This window comes from Notamacropus eugenii, chromosome 1 (genome assembly GCF_028372415.1).
Source record: "Notamacropus eugenii isolate mMacEug1 chromosome 1, mMacEug1.pri_v2, whole genome shotgun sequence".
NCBI classification, from domain to species: domain Eukaryota; kingdom Metazoa; phylum Chordata; class Mammalia; order Diprotodontia; family Macropodidae; genus Notamacropus; species Notamacropus eugenii.
This window is the reverse complement of record NC_092872.1, coordinates 80330134-80344420: the sequence shown is the minus strand read 5'-3', so window position 1 is coordinate 80344420 and position 14287 is coordinate 80330134. Positions and strand designations below refer to the sequence as shown.

The following is a 14287-nucleotide window of genomic DNA, read 5'->3' as shown; positions in this document are numbered from 1 at the left end:
CCTTGACCAGCAAAGAAGAAAGAAAAGTCAAGGGATGGATATATATCTATATCTATATATTATGTGTATGCATGTATGTATATACTCACATGTATGTATATATGGAGACAGAGACACAGTGGAGGGAGGTGGGAGGAGAGAGAAAGAGAAAGACAGAGGGGGAGGGAGTTAGACAGACATAGAGATAGACAGAGGGACAAACAGAGAGAGAGGAGAGTTGCACAGAGGTCTCTTTACCACTGTGAAATTCTATAAAGGCAATAGTGAGGGGATCTGAGGGAGGAAAAGGACTGTGGGTCTATGACCTGGTCATACCTTTCTTGTGCCTGGCCAGTACCTTGGATTGCAGTGATATTTCTGATATCAGTCTTTCTACCCCTACTCTTGCCAACCTAGATCTATCGTTCACCATCAGCTTTGCCTGCCAAGAGCTACCCTTAACCTCTGTCCTTGTTTTCTGGCATGACCCCTAGAGCAAAGTTATTCTTCTGTTCCCTGGATTATTAGTGACAATGGCATGCCTAAGCTTACCAAGAAATGTCTTGAAAAGGGAAAAGAGATCATTGTTAAGGACAAAAGAGAGAGAGAGAGAGAGAGCCATCTTTATTTCACATGAACAAGCATGAATTACATGCTGAACAAGAATACTAGTGCCAGTGAAGTACCCGTAACCACAAAATCTGTGCTTTATTCACAGGACCAGCTATCGTTACAATGTGGCTTTCAAAGACATTGCTTCCCAGACATCTCCATCATTATCTTCATGATTCCTGGTTTCTTTCAGAAACCAAGAGTTCAGTCTTCTGGGAAGGATGAGAGTTCTTCCTCTCTCTAGTTCCTAATGGTGGAAGAAAGGGAGGGAAGGTTGCTCTCAGGGGTCTGGAGGGTGTGGGGTGGGGCTATGATGGAAGGACTCTTCTTTTCCCCCAGACTGTATTGGGAAGTCTGAGTCAGTGAACTCTTCATGGGCATAAAGGATAGGCACATGCCAATTAGGAACTGAGTTTACAAAGCCCATTTCTGTGTAGACAGCATTGGGGATAGACAGGGGTATATATAGCAATATATTTGTAATCTCTGGGAAAATTCATTTTCTTCACAGGTAGTTTGTCCAGGGCTGCCCCTTCACTGCAGGGAAGTCAGACCCCATCCTGTATTAAAGGGCCCCATGGGTGACTGCCATGTAGCAGAAACAGGTCCAAAGGTTGATAGGAACCTTGTTGAACCGGGGACAGACCTGCCTTGATTTCCTTTTTTTAGGAGACCTGATAGGTCAGAAAAGGCCAGGTTGGTTTCCCCTGGCCTTTTTTAGCCCCAGAAAGGTTTTGTGTTGGCTGTCCTATGCTTGTATTGAGGGTGAGGGGAAGGAAAGATGAGGTGATATGAGGCATTAGGTAACACAGGAATCATGGGTATGTGTGTGATGGTGGTGGCAGGGTGTAGGACATGTATACTCAAGAGCTGTCCTCATCGAAGCCTGAAGAGTACACTCCCATAACAAGTTGTTTATTCCCACCTGAAGTCCTGCCCAACAGTTTCATAAAATTTAATATTATAAGGTCTATAAAAGTCTCGGAGCTGGTCTATCACCTCAGGGTCTATCTGTACATGAGTTCTCCCTTTGGATTTTCCCAGACAGCGGGGTAGAATGCTGCTCTCTGTTTTTTTTAAGCAAGGGAAGCCTTTGGTCTTGTTGAAATAGAAGTGCTTATCTGTGATGACCCTTTTGATGCCCAGGAAGTCCTGGACTCTGCCCATCTCTCCGGCAGGGTCTGTGATGAGGCGTTCACCACTGACAAAGTGGATTTGGGCCAGTGGGAAGTACTGAAGCCAACTCTCTAGGTGCACCACATACATGCCTATGCGGATGGCATTCCAAGACATATCCACAAGTCCCAGGCTCCGGTTGCGGAAGGAGAGCCCTTCAAAGGTTGGAATGTCTGGCTTCTTGGAAAGAGTCTGAGTGTAATCCGAGATAGCTCGTGTCACAGGGTTTCTGACAACCACAATCAGTTTGGTATCTCGGGACATATTGAAAATCCGCCTTGGAGCTTCCTTGGTGACAAAGTAGCTGGGTGTTTTCTCCATTGTAATTTGACTTTCAAGTGTCCTGGGCATGAGGCTTCTGCAAAGAAAAGACACACATAGTCATATCCTAGAAAGCTTGCATATCCAACCTAAGAACTATTCATTTTATTTTTTTTCTGAGATTCTAGGACTCTTAAGAAAGACCATAGTATATTCTATTTAGTTCTTAGCAATTAGAAAATATCTCTTTCCTATCAAACAGATAAAAGGAAAGAAAGAAGGAAGGAAGGAAGGAAGGAAGGAAGGAAGGAAGGAAGGAAGGAAGGAAGGAAGGAAAGAAGGAAGGGAGGGAGGGAGGAGAGAAGAGAGGGAGGGATAAGGAAAGGAAAGGAAAGGAAAGGAAAAAGAAAGAGGAAGAAAGAGAAAAGAAGAAAGGGAGAGAGGAAAGAAGGAAGAAAAAGGAAGGAAGGAAAAGAGAAAGAAAGGAAGATAAGAAAAAGGGAAATAAGGAAGAAAAAAGAAAGAGAAGAAAGGAGAGAAAAAGACAATGAAAAAAGAAAAAGAAAGAGAAACAAAAAAGAAAAAATAAAGGAGGAAAAGAAGGAAGAAAAATAAATAAAGAAGGAAGGAAGAAAAGAAAATATGGAAGAAAGGGAGAAAGAAAGAAATGAGAGAGAAAAAAGCAGGGAGAGAAGGGAAAGAGAAAGAAAAGAAGGGAGGAAAGAAAGAGAAAGAAAGAAAAAAAGAAAAGATCTCTTTTCCTCCATTGAGAATGGAGAAACCTATTTGATCAGATTCTTGGACTAGCCCAAAGCCAACCTAAGGATGTAAAATTATGAAGTCGGCAAAGAGTGTTTTCATTCTACTCAATATGATGACAAATTTTGACTCCAAAAAACTGACAGTGAAATTTGCCTCCCTCTCTTGTCAGAAGGGTGAAAGAATTTGATGTAGAGTGAATATGTATGTTGTCAAACTTGGATAAGTTCAAGATTAGCTTGGCTTAATTACATTTCTGTTTTGCACAGGAAAGTTCTTGATGTTCCACTCCCTTAGTCATGAAAGTTTAGAGGCTCCTAGATATGTTGGATAAAATGTAAACTCTTCTTTTTGGCTTTTGAAGCCCTTCCCAATCTGACTACAGCCTCCCTTGGGTGTGTGTGGTGGTAATTATAAATAATCTCCATCATACACTAATATGACCTATTTACCCTTCTCTGGACAGAACATTCAAATTCCTACTTCTCTGCCATCAGCCAGGTTGCCCTCTATATTAAAATGCTTTCCCTTCTCAGCTCCATGTTTTGGGACCCCTAGCTACTTTCTAGGATCAGGTGAAGAGTTCTTTCCTGCTTTCTTCAATCATTAGTGTCCCCTAATCTGATATCATTTCATATTCATTGTGTATATATCTTAATAATAATTAATTATCACTAGAATGTATTCTCTTTGAAGGCAGGAATTATATATATCACTTCTGTATTTGTATTTCCAGTGTCATGCAAGGTATGTGACACATAGTACACATTTAATAAATGCTTGTTAATTAAATAAATTGGGAAGTAAGTGTTATTGGGAAGTGATGGTGATACAGAATATATATATGTATATATATATTACATATATATGTATATATATATGTAATATATGTATATTATGTATATAGCCTCTCCCTTTACCTTCCCTTGCTTACATAGGTAACTATAACCCTATTTTCAAATCTGTGTTTTCTCTGTAAATTATTAATTTTTTGGTCAGGATACAAGCTTTTTTGGAAATCAGTTGTGCTAAAGCTGTTTGCATCTGGTTTTGCAGGTGTGGAAAAGCTGGTTGCTAGGGGTAACCTGAATGGAGAGGGTGCTACTGAATCTTAATTTCATATAATACCTATCCCAGCAACTTATCCGGGAGATTCATGGCGGGAAGAAGTATGTTTCTTTCATCTTTAACCATTGAAATTAGGCAGTGGAAAATGTCTCTATATAGCACTTCAAACACTTATATTTTTATAGCACTTATATTATGTTCTTTACAGCACTTGCAAAAGACTTTCCTTGTCACAATAATCCTGTGAGGTAGCCAGTACAAGTGTTATTCTCCTGATTTTACAAATGAGAAAACTGAGTCACACAAAGGTTGCATGAGTTGCTCAATATCCCTTCCACACTGTCAGGGACTCTGACTCATGTCTTTTAATTCTGAGACCAATGGTCTTTCTACTACAACATTTTCTCTGTCTCTATTCTGGTCTCTCTCTATGTATTTCTCTGTATCTATCTTTGTCTGTCTTCTCTATCCTTCCCTCTCTCCTTCTCTTTCCCCCATCAAGAGAAAAAGCTCCTTGAGGACAAGGACTATCTCACATATATTTGTATGCCTAATGTCAAGCCTCAAGATGAGAACATACTTAAGATTAAGATGAAACTGAAATCAGTTAAACCTTTTAAATATTTTTAAAATTTTTAATAAAATCATCTAAATTCTATTAAATATTGACTTTTTTTGTTCTATTAAAGAGACAATTATTAAATACTTATTTGTAGAATGTCATTCTAGGGATCAGGAATGGGTAGAAAGAAGTACAATACACAGTCCCTCCTCTCAGGGAGCTTACAATCATTTAAGGGAGATAAGACATATAGATGACTAAGGACAAAACAAAATAGAATATGATAATTGCTGGCTATATGCTCTTTTCCTCATATGGCTGGGCACGTGACATATAGGTACTTGACAATGAAACTGTTTCATGAGGAATCATAGTTCTCCTCTTGCAATAGATTCCCTTCAAAAAGCAGGAAGAAATGGTAATATCACCACTGGCGGAACTAAGCAATCATAACCAAAAGTCTACTAAGCAGGAATTGCTGAGTCATTAAGGTCATTAACTGATTTTTTAAAAGTAATATAATTAAAAATGGAAATAGAATAGTAATAAACTGTCCAATAAGTACAAAATTTTCCTATTTACTAGCCGATTGACACTCATCATGTCTAGTGGCAACATATATGAGGGGAGTAGAATGAGAAAATAGTGGGTTGAATTTAAATTAATCACAAGCATTTATTAAGTGCCCGTTAAGTGTCAGACCCTGTGCTAGATGTTGGAGTAGAAATATAAAAATGGCACAATCCCTACTCATAAGAAGCTTCCATTCTACTGAGCTAGAATTTGTTTATTGCTTTAAGTTTTACAAAACATTTCCTTTACCCTTAATTCTGTGATAATGCAAGTATAATTATTTCCTGATGAGACTATTAAGATGAAAAGAAGTAAATAGCTCCAGGCCAAGTAAATTTCAGAATTAGATTGTGAATTTAGTTGTTCTGACTTCCAATGCTGTGCATAAAGGAAGTGCTATGTGATTTCTGAGGAAGGAAAGATTATTTCTGAATAGGAAGATCTAGAAGGCTTTTTGGAAGAAGTGATTTTTGAACATGATTTCTTTGGATGTTTTCAATAGAGAAGGTTGTGTGTGATTGGAGAGGAAGGGCATTCCAGGCCTAAAGAAAGGAATGAACTGTCATAGTCACAGGAAAGTATGGCATATATTCTAGTAAGAAAGAGTAGTCCAAATTGACTGGAGTATACAGTATGGGGTTGAGGGGTTAAATGAGAGGGGTGGATAGAAGAGAGGAACAGTGTGAGACAAAACTGGAAAGGAAGAGAGGCTTATTCAGCACTTGCCTTTCAGAAAAAGGAGGCTGGACTTTATTTGGTAGATAATAGGGAGACATAGAAGGATTTTGAGCAGAGTAGTGACATAAACAGATGTGTGGTATTCCTCACACAAAATACTGCATCTTCAGGCTCTGGTCATTTTCACTGGATATAGTCCATGTCTTAGGCGCTCTCACTCTTTATTTCTACCTCCTGGCTTCCTTGAAGTCCCAACTAAACCCCCCCCCCTCCCCTTCTATGAGAAGTCTTTCCCAATCTTCCTTAATGCTGGTTTCTTCCCTTTATTGATCATCTCCGATATGCAACTTGTTTATACATAGCTGTTTTCTTGTTGTCTCCCCCTATTGGACTGTGAGTTTCTTGAGAGGGACAGTCTTGTTTTTCTTTGAACCCTCCCCTCTCCCAGTTAGTACGGTGACTCATAGTAGATAAGTAATAAATACCAGTTTGACTGACAAACTGATTGTGCATAAAGACTATTAGTTTAGCATCAATGGACATGATGGATTGGAAGGGGAAAGAGGGCAAACACCTGAGGATTTGTTGGGAAGTGAATACAGTAGTTAAAGTGAGAGGGAATGAGGGCTTAAATCATGGTGGTGATAGGAATAGAAGGAGAGAGATGAATGTGGGAGGTGCTGATAAAAACACTTCCCCAGAGCCGGGTAAGAAGCCAGGATGGTTCTTGATTCTTTACTGTGGACTATAGGTTTAAGTGCTTGGCCTGAAAGTGGGGTTCAGGTTGTGTTTTCATGTAATGAGTAGAAGTACTAGTCTTTGCCCGGGGACAAAGATGGCTTTAATGTTGGTGAGCACATCCTGGTCATCACTTTAGAGAGAATTAGAAGCAAGGGACACCAACTCTCTGCTGAAGGACAATCTCAGCCTTATTATGAGCTATGGCTAGAGAGAAACAGAAGGTAAGAGAGCTAAGGTTTACTACTTTGTTCCAGCTACTTGTCCTGGATTCATTTCTCTTCCCTTGCCATGGTATATTGAAGGCTGTCCATAGGGGCTACATTAGCTGTAAGTAAGAAGTGGGGGGATGTCACCTTCACAGCTACAGAGTAAGCAACTTGCTGGGGCTTGAGTATGTTCTGCAGCAGTGAGGATGCTATCACATCTGTCAGCAGCACCTGGCCTGCTCCTCATCAGCACCTATGTGATCAGCTGTTGAACTCCCCTTGCCAATACCCTTGTTGCTCTGCAAGAGTCTTTCTTTGCTCACACACATTTTCTGAGTTCCTATTTAGTCTGCAGGTTCCCTAAGAAGAAATGTCTTTTTTCTCTCCTATGGTGATTTACACAGTCATGTGCACCCAAGGCAGAACCATAACTAGCAATTTTTATACTGGGGGTTAGGACCACAACACAACAGAGGCATATGGCATAGAACGTATCCTCTTCAATTTAGGAAAACAAATTTAGTTGTGGGAGGGGCAGGGCAGAGGCAGGACAATGAGGAGCTTATCTGGGGGTGCAACAGCAGCAGGAGGTAGGGGACAGAAAGCCCATTTGGTTGTTCCCTGTTTTAATCAATTATTCTTGTTAACTAGATGTTAAGCTCTGTTGTTACTATAAGCACTACAAATTTGGAAATCTAGGATAAAACCCTGGTTACCCCACCTTAGTTATGACTCTTCAAATATGGAACTCTCAGCATATACAGGGGTTTTTTTCTTTATTTTATACTGACTGGCAACAAGAGAGAAGAATGACCACCATAAATGGTCCTTGCTGAATAAGCTAATCAAGAACAAAGAAATCTGGCCAGAGTTATATCAGAGACACAAATCATTACAAGACTAAATAATACATACAAGTTTGACCACAAGACCCTCCCTATTCAATGAAATTCTGTAGTGCCCTAATGCTTCCAGAATCAAATATAAAACCCTTGGTACTGGCTTTGAAAGCCCTCTGTAATCGGCTCTTTTCTACTGTTCCAGTCTTCTTACTCTTTACATACCCTCTTCACCTCCAACACTCTGTGACTTAGAGATACTGACCTCCTTCTACTATATACTTTGGTTCCTTGTACAACACACTCTTATCTTTTAACTCCAAGCATCGTGACACACTGTCCCCCATGCCTTGGCCTCTCTCCCTCATTTCTGCCTCCTAACTTCTTTGACTTCTCTCATGTCTCAGTTAAAATTTAGCCTTCTACAAAAAGTATTTCCTGATCCGCCTTAATGCTAATGCTTTCCCTTTGAGATTATCTACAATTCACCCTGTTTCTATCTTGTTGGCACTTAACTCTTTTCGTGTTGTCCCCCCTTTAGACTGTAAGCACTTTGAAGCAGGGACTGTCTTTTACTTTTCTTTGTATTCTTGGCACTTAAAACAGTATGACACATAATAGGTACTTAATAAATACCTGTTGACAACTAATTATATTAGAATAATGCAAAGGATTATATGATATTGAAAGGAAGACAAGTCATAACTGCTAAGGGAGAAAGAGGATCAGGAATGGTTTCCTAAGAAGGTGGCATAAGGTGACATTTGATTTAAACTTTAAAATTCAAGGGGCAGCTAGGTGGCTCAGTGGATAGAGCACCCGCCCTGAAGTCAGGAGGACCTGAGTTCCAATCCAGCCAAAGACACTTACTAACTGTGTGAACCTAGGAAAGTCACTTAATCCCGATTGCTTTGCCAAAACAAAATAGAATAAAAATAAAACTTGAGTTGAAATCCAACAGGCTGAGGGGTGGAGAGGGTTTCTTTAACATAGGGAGACAGTACCAGCAAAAAAGGAATGAAGGTGGGAAAGCATAAGGTGTGTGTGCAGGTCAGTTATGAGTCCATTTAGGCTCAAGTGTAGAGTCCATGGAAAGAAAATATAGAGGAAAGAAGGTATTTCACAAATTGGGGTAGGAAGCAAAAAAAAATGAAGGGTTTCCAAAGGAGACTAGGAGGAATTTTAGTTTTGGGTTTGGCTAGAAGTGAACAGGTCTGAGCTTGGCAAACTGCCAGTTAATGCAGGCCAGTCTGGCCAGAATGGGAGAGAAGACCAAGTCAATATGGAGTCAAATGGTTGCCCAAAAGCAACCATTAAAACTGTGAGGTGTTTAGATTTGTCTTTGTTTAAGAATCAAGTAGAAAGGTAATTCATTGCTCACCAGCTGCAAAGATACATATGGAGGAGCCTGGATGAGGGATGGTAATGCAGAGTAACACTAACGAGATTCCTTTTTAGTACAAGGGAAATACATTTTAATTTTGAGTTGACCTCAAGGCTGTAGTTAAGGACACTGGCATCTGAAATTAATTCAGTTGGGGTGGGGGAGGTTGGACCATGAGGTCCAAGGATTCCTTTCCAGCCCATTGTTTGTACTGGGGCTGCCCTGTCCCCAGACTTTATGTGGTACAAGGGAATATGGCTCCCTTCCCTGCTACTATCTTCCTGGCATTTGTACAATGAAGTTCCCTTCTCCCTGGGCAGAAAGTGGTCTGGGGGATCACTTCTCAGGCTGTACTTCCTCTTCCTGGGAGGAGCATGTTAAGAGGTTCTTGAGGGATCCCACTCTCCATAAGAATTCCTGTATCTAAAGAAGAATGTCCCCTCATCCAGAGAGCACCTGAGGACTTCTGTCTTCAGAAGCCCCAGATCCTGAAATGCCACCTACACATGGTAGTAAGTGGTTTAATATACGACATTTCTGGGTTTGACCAAGAACTGTGCTGACCCTCTGCTCAGGGTAGGTTTTAAGGACCAACATCGCTTCAGTTGACCTCATACTCATTTGTTTAAACCTGTCAAGGACCTGGAGTCTCCCTTTTCTCCCCTTTTCTTTGTGAATGAATACAGTGAGGAGATAATTACCTTCTGGATGGTCCTACCATATGCCAAAGTCCAGAGAGTCCTGGGCTTCTTATACCTGTGGCTGAAACTAAAGATTTCTGGTGTCCCAGGCCACTAAACAAAAGTCTAAGAATATAACAGGACCCCAGGAACTGATTGTTGTTGGGGATGTTAAGTCATTTTCAGTTATGTCTGACTCTTCATGACCCCATGCGGGACTTTCTTGGAGAAGATACTAGCGTGGTGTGCCATTTCCTTCTCCAGTACATTTTACAGATGTAGAAACTGAGGCAAGAAGGATGAAGTGACTTGCCCAGGGTCACACAGCTACTAAGATTTGAACTCAGGAAGATGAGTCTTCCTGCCTCCAGTTTCAGCATTCTTGCAACAAGACATAACAGAGCAAAGAGCAAGGGATACTGCGATCTGTGGTGTGATATACCTAGCATTTTTGAACATAAAGAGGTTTTTTGGGGGTTTCGTTTTGTTTTTAGCATTTCAAGGTAATTTCCCAACAGAAATCATTAGACTATTCAGATGATAACTACTAGCTATAAGCAAACTAGCTCCATTCCCCCCCTTGGGCAGCCAAGACAAAATAAAAATTATGTATATAGCTGATTTCAATAATAAGTAATAATTGTTCTGGAATGGATCTGGAGGGAATGTAAATTATAGTCACAGTACTTTGTCCAGCATAGGCACATAATACACGAGTTGAATGAATGAATAACCCAGAGTAACTTTTGATGGGGTTCAAAAATAAAGAACAATTTGGAAGATCCTCTATGTCAGGTGTTTCTTAGGTTTCTTAGGTTCTTAGGCTTCTTAGGTTTTAATTGGACTAGAGGAGTCCTATGACACCTGCTTTGATCATGGCGGTAGGTTCAGATTGTTCTAGGCTTAAAATCTGACTAGAGACAGAAGGAACTTCAGAGATTATCCTGTCTGTCCCTAACCCAGAACAAAAAAATTCTCATTTTTGACAAACCCCTATAATTAGTCACCCAATCTGATCTGGACAATGGGCAAGTTCATTACCTACAGTGCACTCCTGAATAGCTCTGATTATTAGGAAACTCTCTTCATGTTGAGTCAAAATCTGTGACCCTGTAAGGTCAACCTGCTGTTACCAGTTCTGTAATCCCACTTCTATATGATAGACTTTCAAATGTTTAAGGACAGTAATCCTATTCTAACCCCTAAATACTCTCTGCTTCAGTTGGAATAGCCCCAAGTTTTCCAAATGAATGTAATAATCCTTGTGCTTCCAATCCCGATGCCATCTTAGTTGGCCTCCAATGGAGCCATTGCAACTTTTCAGCCTTTTCCCTAAAAAGAGAGGCTCTGGTTTCCGTATTCTGTGTCTCTGTAATTCTTTGTTCATAATAGAGTTCCCTGTGGAGTCACATTCAATTCAACAGCCATCTCGGCAAACATTTAGCAAATACATGGGCCTATTTAATTATATTATTTTTTTCCTTCTTTAATGACATAATTTGGGTTTGAGTCTTCAGAATTTCATTCTTGAAAGCCTCCCAAACTTCTTGGAATGACTTGCTTTGTTAAGCTTTGTTGGGCTGTGGGATCCTACCTATCGTATAAATCTCTTCCACCAAAGCCCAGGTCACACATCAGACTAGATAAGAGCATTCCTCACCATGAGCTCTACAATAAGATAGCATCATCATCATCGTCATCATCATCATCATCATAATCATCATCACCATATTTATCTAGTACTTAATGTGCACCAGGAACTGTTATTATTATTATCTCACTTGTTCCTCACAACAACCCTAGGAGGTAGGTATTATTACCATTTTCAGATAAGGAAACTGAGGCAGAAACAGAGGTTAACTGACTTGTCCAGGATTACATAGTTAGTGTCTAGATTTGAACTTGGGTGTTCCTGTTTCCAGACCTATCTCTCTATTTACCAAAGTTCTAGATATTTCTATTTTGGCAACCAGCCCTCCCTTAGTGATAAGAGTTAGTTCCAGAATATTTGGTCTTCCCTCGATTTCATACTACCTCTTCTGCCCTGTCCTCAGTCACCCCCTCTGTTTTCTAAAAGATGAAATTATCAACCAAGTGAATCAAAGATTTATCAAACATTCCTTTCTTTAGAAGGAAGCCTTTAACTTAAATGCAGAGACATGAAGTCTTCATTATCTCTATGCCTTAGAAGCTCAGCTTATTTGACTTTGGGAAAAGTGACAATGACCAAGTGGTGATCTACCATGGTCACTTTTACTTATGTCATTTTGAAAAATTCCTACCTAATATAATGTAATAAAATAAAACATTTTCCTTGAAGACTGGTACTTCCTTGAGAAGTGGTCTTTGAGGTCTCAGATCTGGGAAAGAGCTTAATTTAGAAAGGCCAAAGTCACCAAAGGCATCTCAGGCCACTGCCAGTCATCTTGACCTTTGGAAAGATGACCACTGAACATCGATGATTCTGGAGGAGAGAATGAGGCTGATGACTTTGTGTAGCCCTGCCTCACCTAAATCCAAATGCATGCACAAGTCAAGACATCGTCCTCAAGATGTCATAGGTCCTCTTTGAGAGCAAAGGAAGGACAAATAGCAGTGAAGTCTCAGTGACGAAAGAGAGTGGAAGGTCCCAGTGATACTAATCAGTTCTGTCCATTCAGTGCATAATTCTTAGCACAATTATGAAAGATAGTCTTCTGGAAAGAGGGTCAGCTTTCAGGACTGATTTATTTATTAGTGTTTAATTATAGATATATGCACATGGACTGTATTTGTGAAGAATTCAAATTTTTACGCAACCCAAAGATGCTAGAATGGCAGAAGGCAAAAGGAGGATTTATAATATATACACATGTGTACATGTATGTTTATATATACATGTATATCAAAATGAGTATATATGTATACACAGAGATATACATGCACACACGTGTACATGCACACACAAAATATACACACATGTATGCATGTAATACATTTGGACATGTGTAGATATATATCATAATATATATACACATATACACACACACACAATATATCTATATGCAAAACTTTTAGCTCTGATACCTCCAGGTCATTCCAACTCCATAACTGCCATTAAGAACTTGAGTCACTGCTTTTGCTTTAAAAGAGCTTTAAAGCAGGAGGGACCAGGGGACCACCTCTGAGGTGATAAAATTTCAATTTGTTTCTTACAATTTTAATGCTTGTGGGTGGCTTTTATTATTTTGGTCTGAGTTTTCCAAGAGACTACTTCAATAAATAAGCACCTATTTGGATTTCTCGCATAGGTCAATTGGCTGATTATTTATAGCCTGTGCAATTTTGCTGGGTTTCTTTTCCAAATGCATTACTTTAGTTTGGGAATAATTAACATTTAGTGTATCCTGTTTTTAAGAGTTGTTAACTTTAGATAGATAGTAGAATTTTAATACCTAGTTGAGCTAATGATCATAGAATCAAAAATCTTAGTGTCTAATGGAAACATAGAAGTAATCTCTTTTAACCTCCTATCTATTATAGGAGAATCCTTGCCAGATTCTCATTCAACATGGCTTGGACCTATCCAAAGATAGGTAAGCAAACAACTTAAAAAAATAGTTTATTTCACTATTGTACATCTTTAACCATCAGAAAGTTCTTCCTTGTTCTGAATTTTAAAACTGTAGAGCTAGGAAGGAGCTTTGAGATCATGTGAGTCAAGTAGTAGATAGAGCAAAGAGGTAAAAACATGAGTTCAAATCCCACTTCAGATACTTCATAGCTTCATGACTCTGCACAAGTCATTTCACTTCCCTTAGCCTCAGTTTCCTTACCTATGACGTAATGATAACACTTACCTCACAGGTTCACTGAAAGGAACAGAAAGAGATTAAAGCATTATTTAAATGTTAGCCATAAGTACTTATTTTGTAACTAGATGAACTGAAGCCCAGAAAGGCTAAGAGCTTATTCAAATTACCATAGCCACCTTGGGGGAAGAAACAGAAGAAATCAGGTATCTGGCTCACTAACCCAGTTTTTCCATTTTTTTTCCATTTTCCTGAATTGTGTTTTCTAAAATCTGCTTTTCTATATCACATGACCATTGGCTTTGGTTTGCTCCTTGGAATAGTACAGAATAAATCTACTTTCTTCTTCCATGACAGCCCTTCTCATGCTTGAAAAATTGTTAGAAGGAATCCCCTAAGTCTTCCCTACTCCAGGCTAAACATTCTCCATTTCTTTCCTAATTATAGCCATATTCCATATCTCATTTGTATATGAGGAAAGAGATTTTTCAAGTATCAGTTAAGAAAGGAAAATACTGGAACCTATGACCTCTCTGTGAACCTCAGTTTCCTCATTTGTAAAATGAGGAGGTTGTACTAGATTGTTTATAAGGCCCATTCTGGCTCATCCCATTCATTATCCTCCCAGGTATGCTTCTGGAATTCTGAACTTTGCTGTCATGCCTTAACTGTAGTTTTAAACTGGGATCTCCTTTTGTTCCTGGGGCCTCTTCTCCCTGGAACATCCATCCATCCCTTTGGCCTTTTTTTTCTTGAAGTAAACCAGCTTTATTGAAGAAACATACTTATCAAGAAGAGTAGTCTATAAGGATAAAAATAAATCAGGTCTGCTCTGCCCCAGGTGGAAATGAACATCTCCCTTTCCCCCTACCAGTGGGTAAAGTGGAGTGGGTTTTTATAGATTTCTTATCTGGGTCAAGATTAGGCATTGGTGGCAGAGAGCAGAAAGTTCCCACCTGGAATGTAAGCCAAGCTTCA

The 14287-nt window shown here is 39.5% G+C and overlaps 1 protein-coding gene across 1 annotated transcript in view; it reads right to left on the bottom strand.

Moving 5' to 3' along the window:
- Positions 1–583: 583 nt before the first annotated feature.
- Positions 584–14287, bottom strand: part of HS3ST2 (heparan sulfate-glucosamine 3-sulfotransferase 2) — a 149143-nt gene continuing 135439 nt past the window's right edge. Inside the window, exon 2 of the mRNA XM_072607204.1 lies at positions 584–2125. Within this exon, the coding sequence (XP_072463305.1) occupies positions 1507–2125 (619 nt within the window). The 3' untranslated portion in view covers positions 584–1506. The remainder of the gene's footprint in view (positions 2126–14287) is intronic.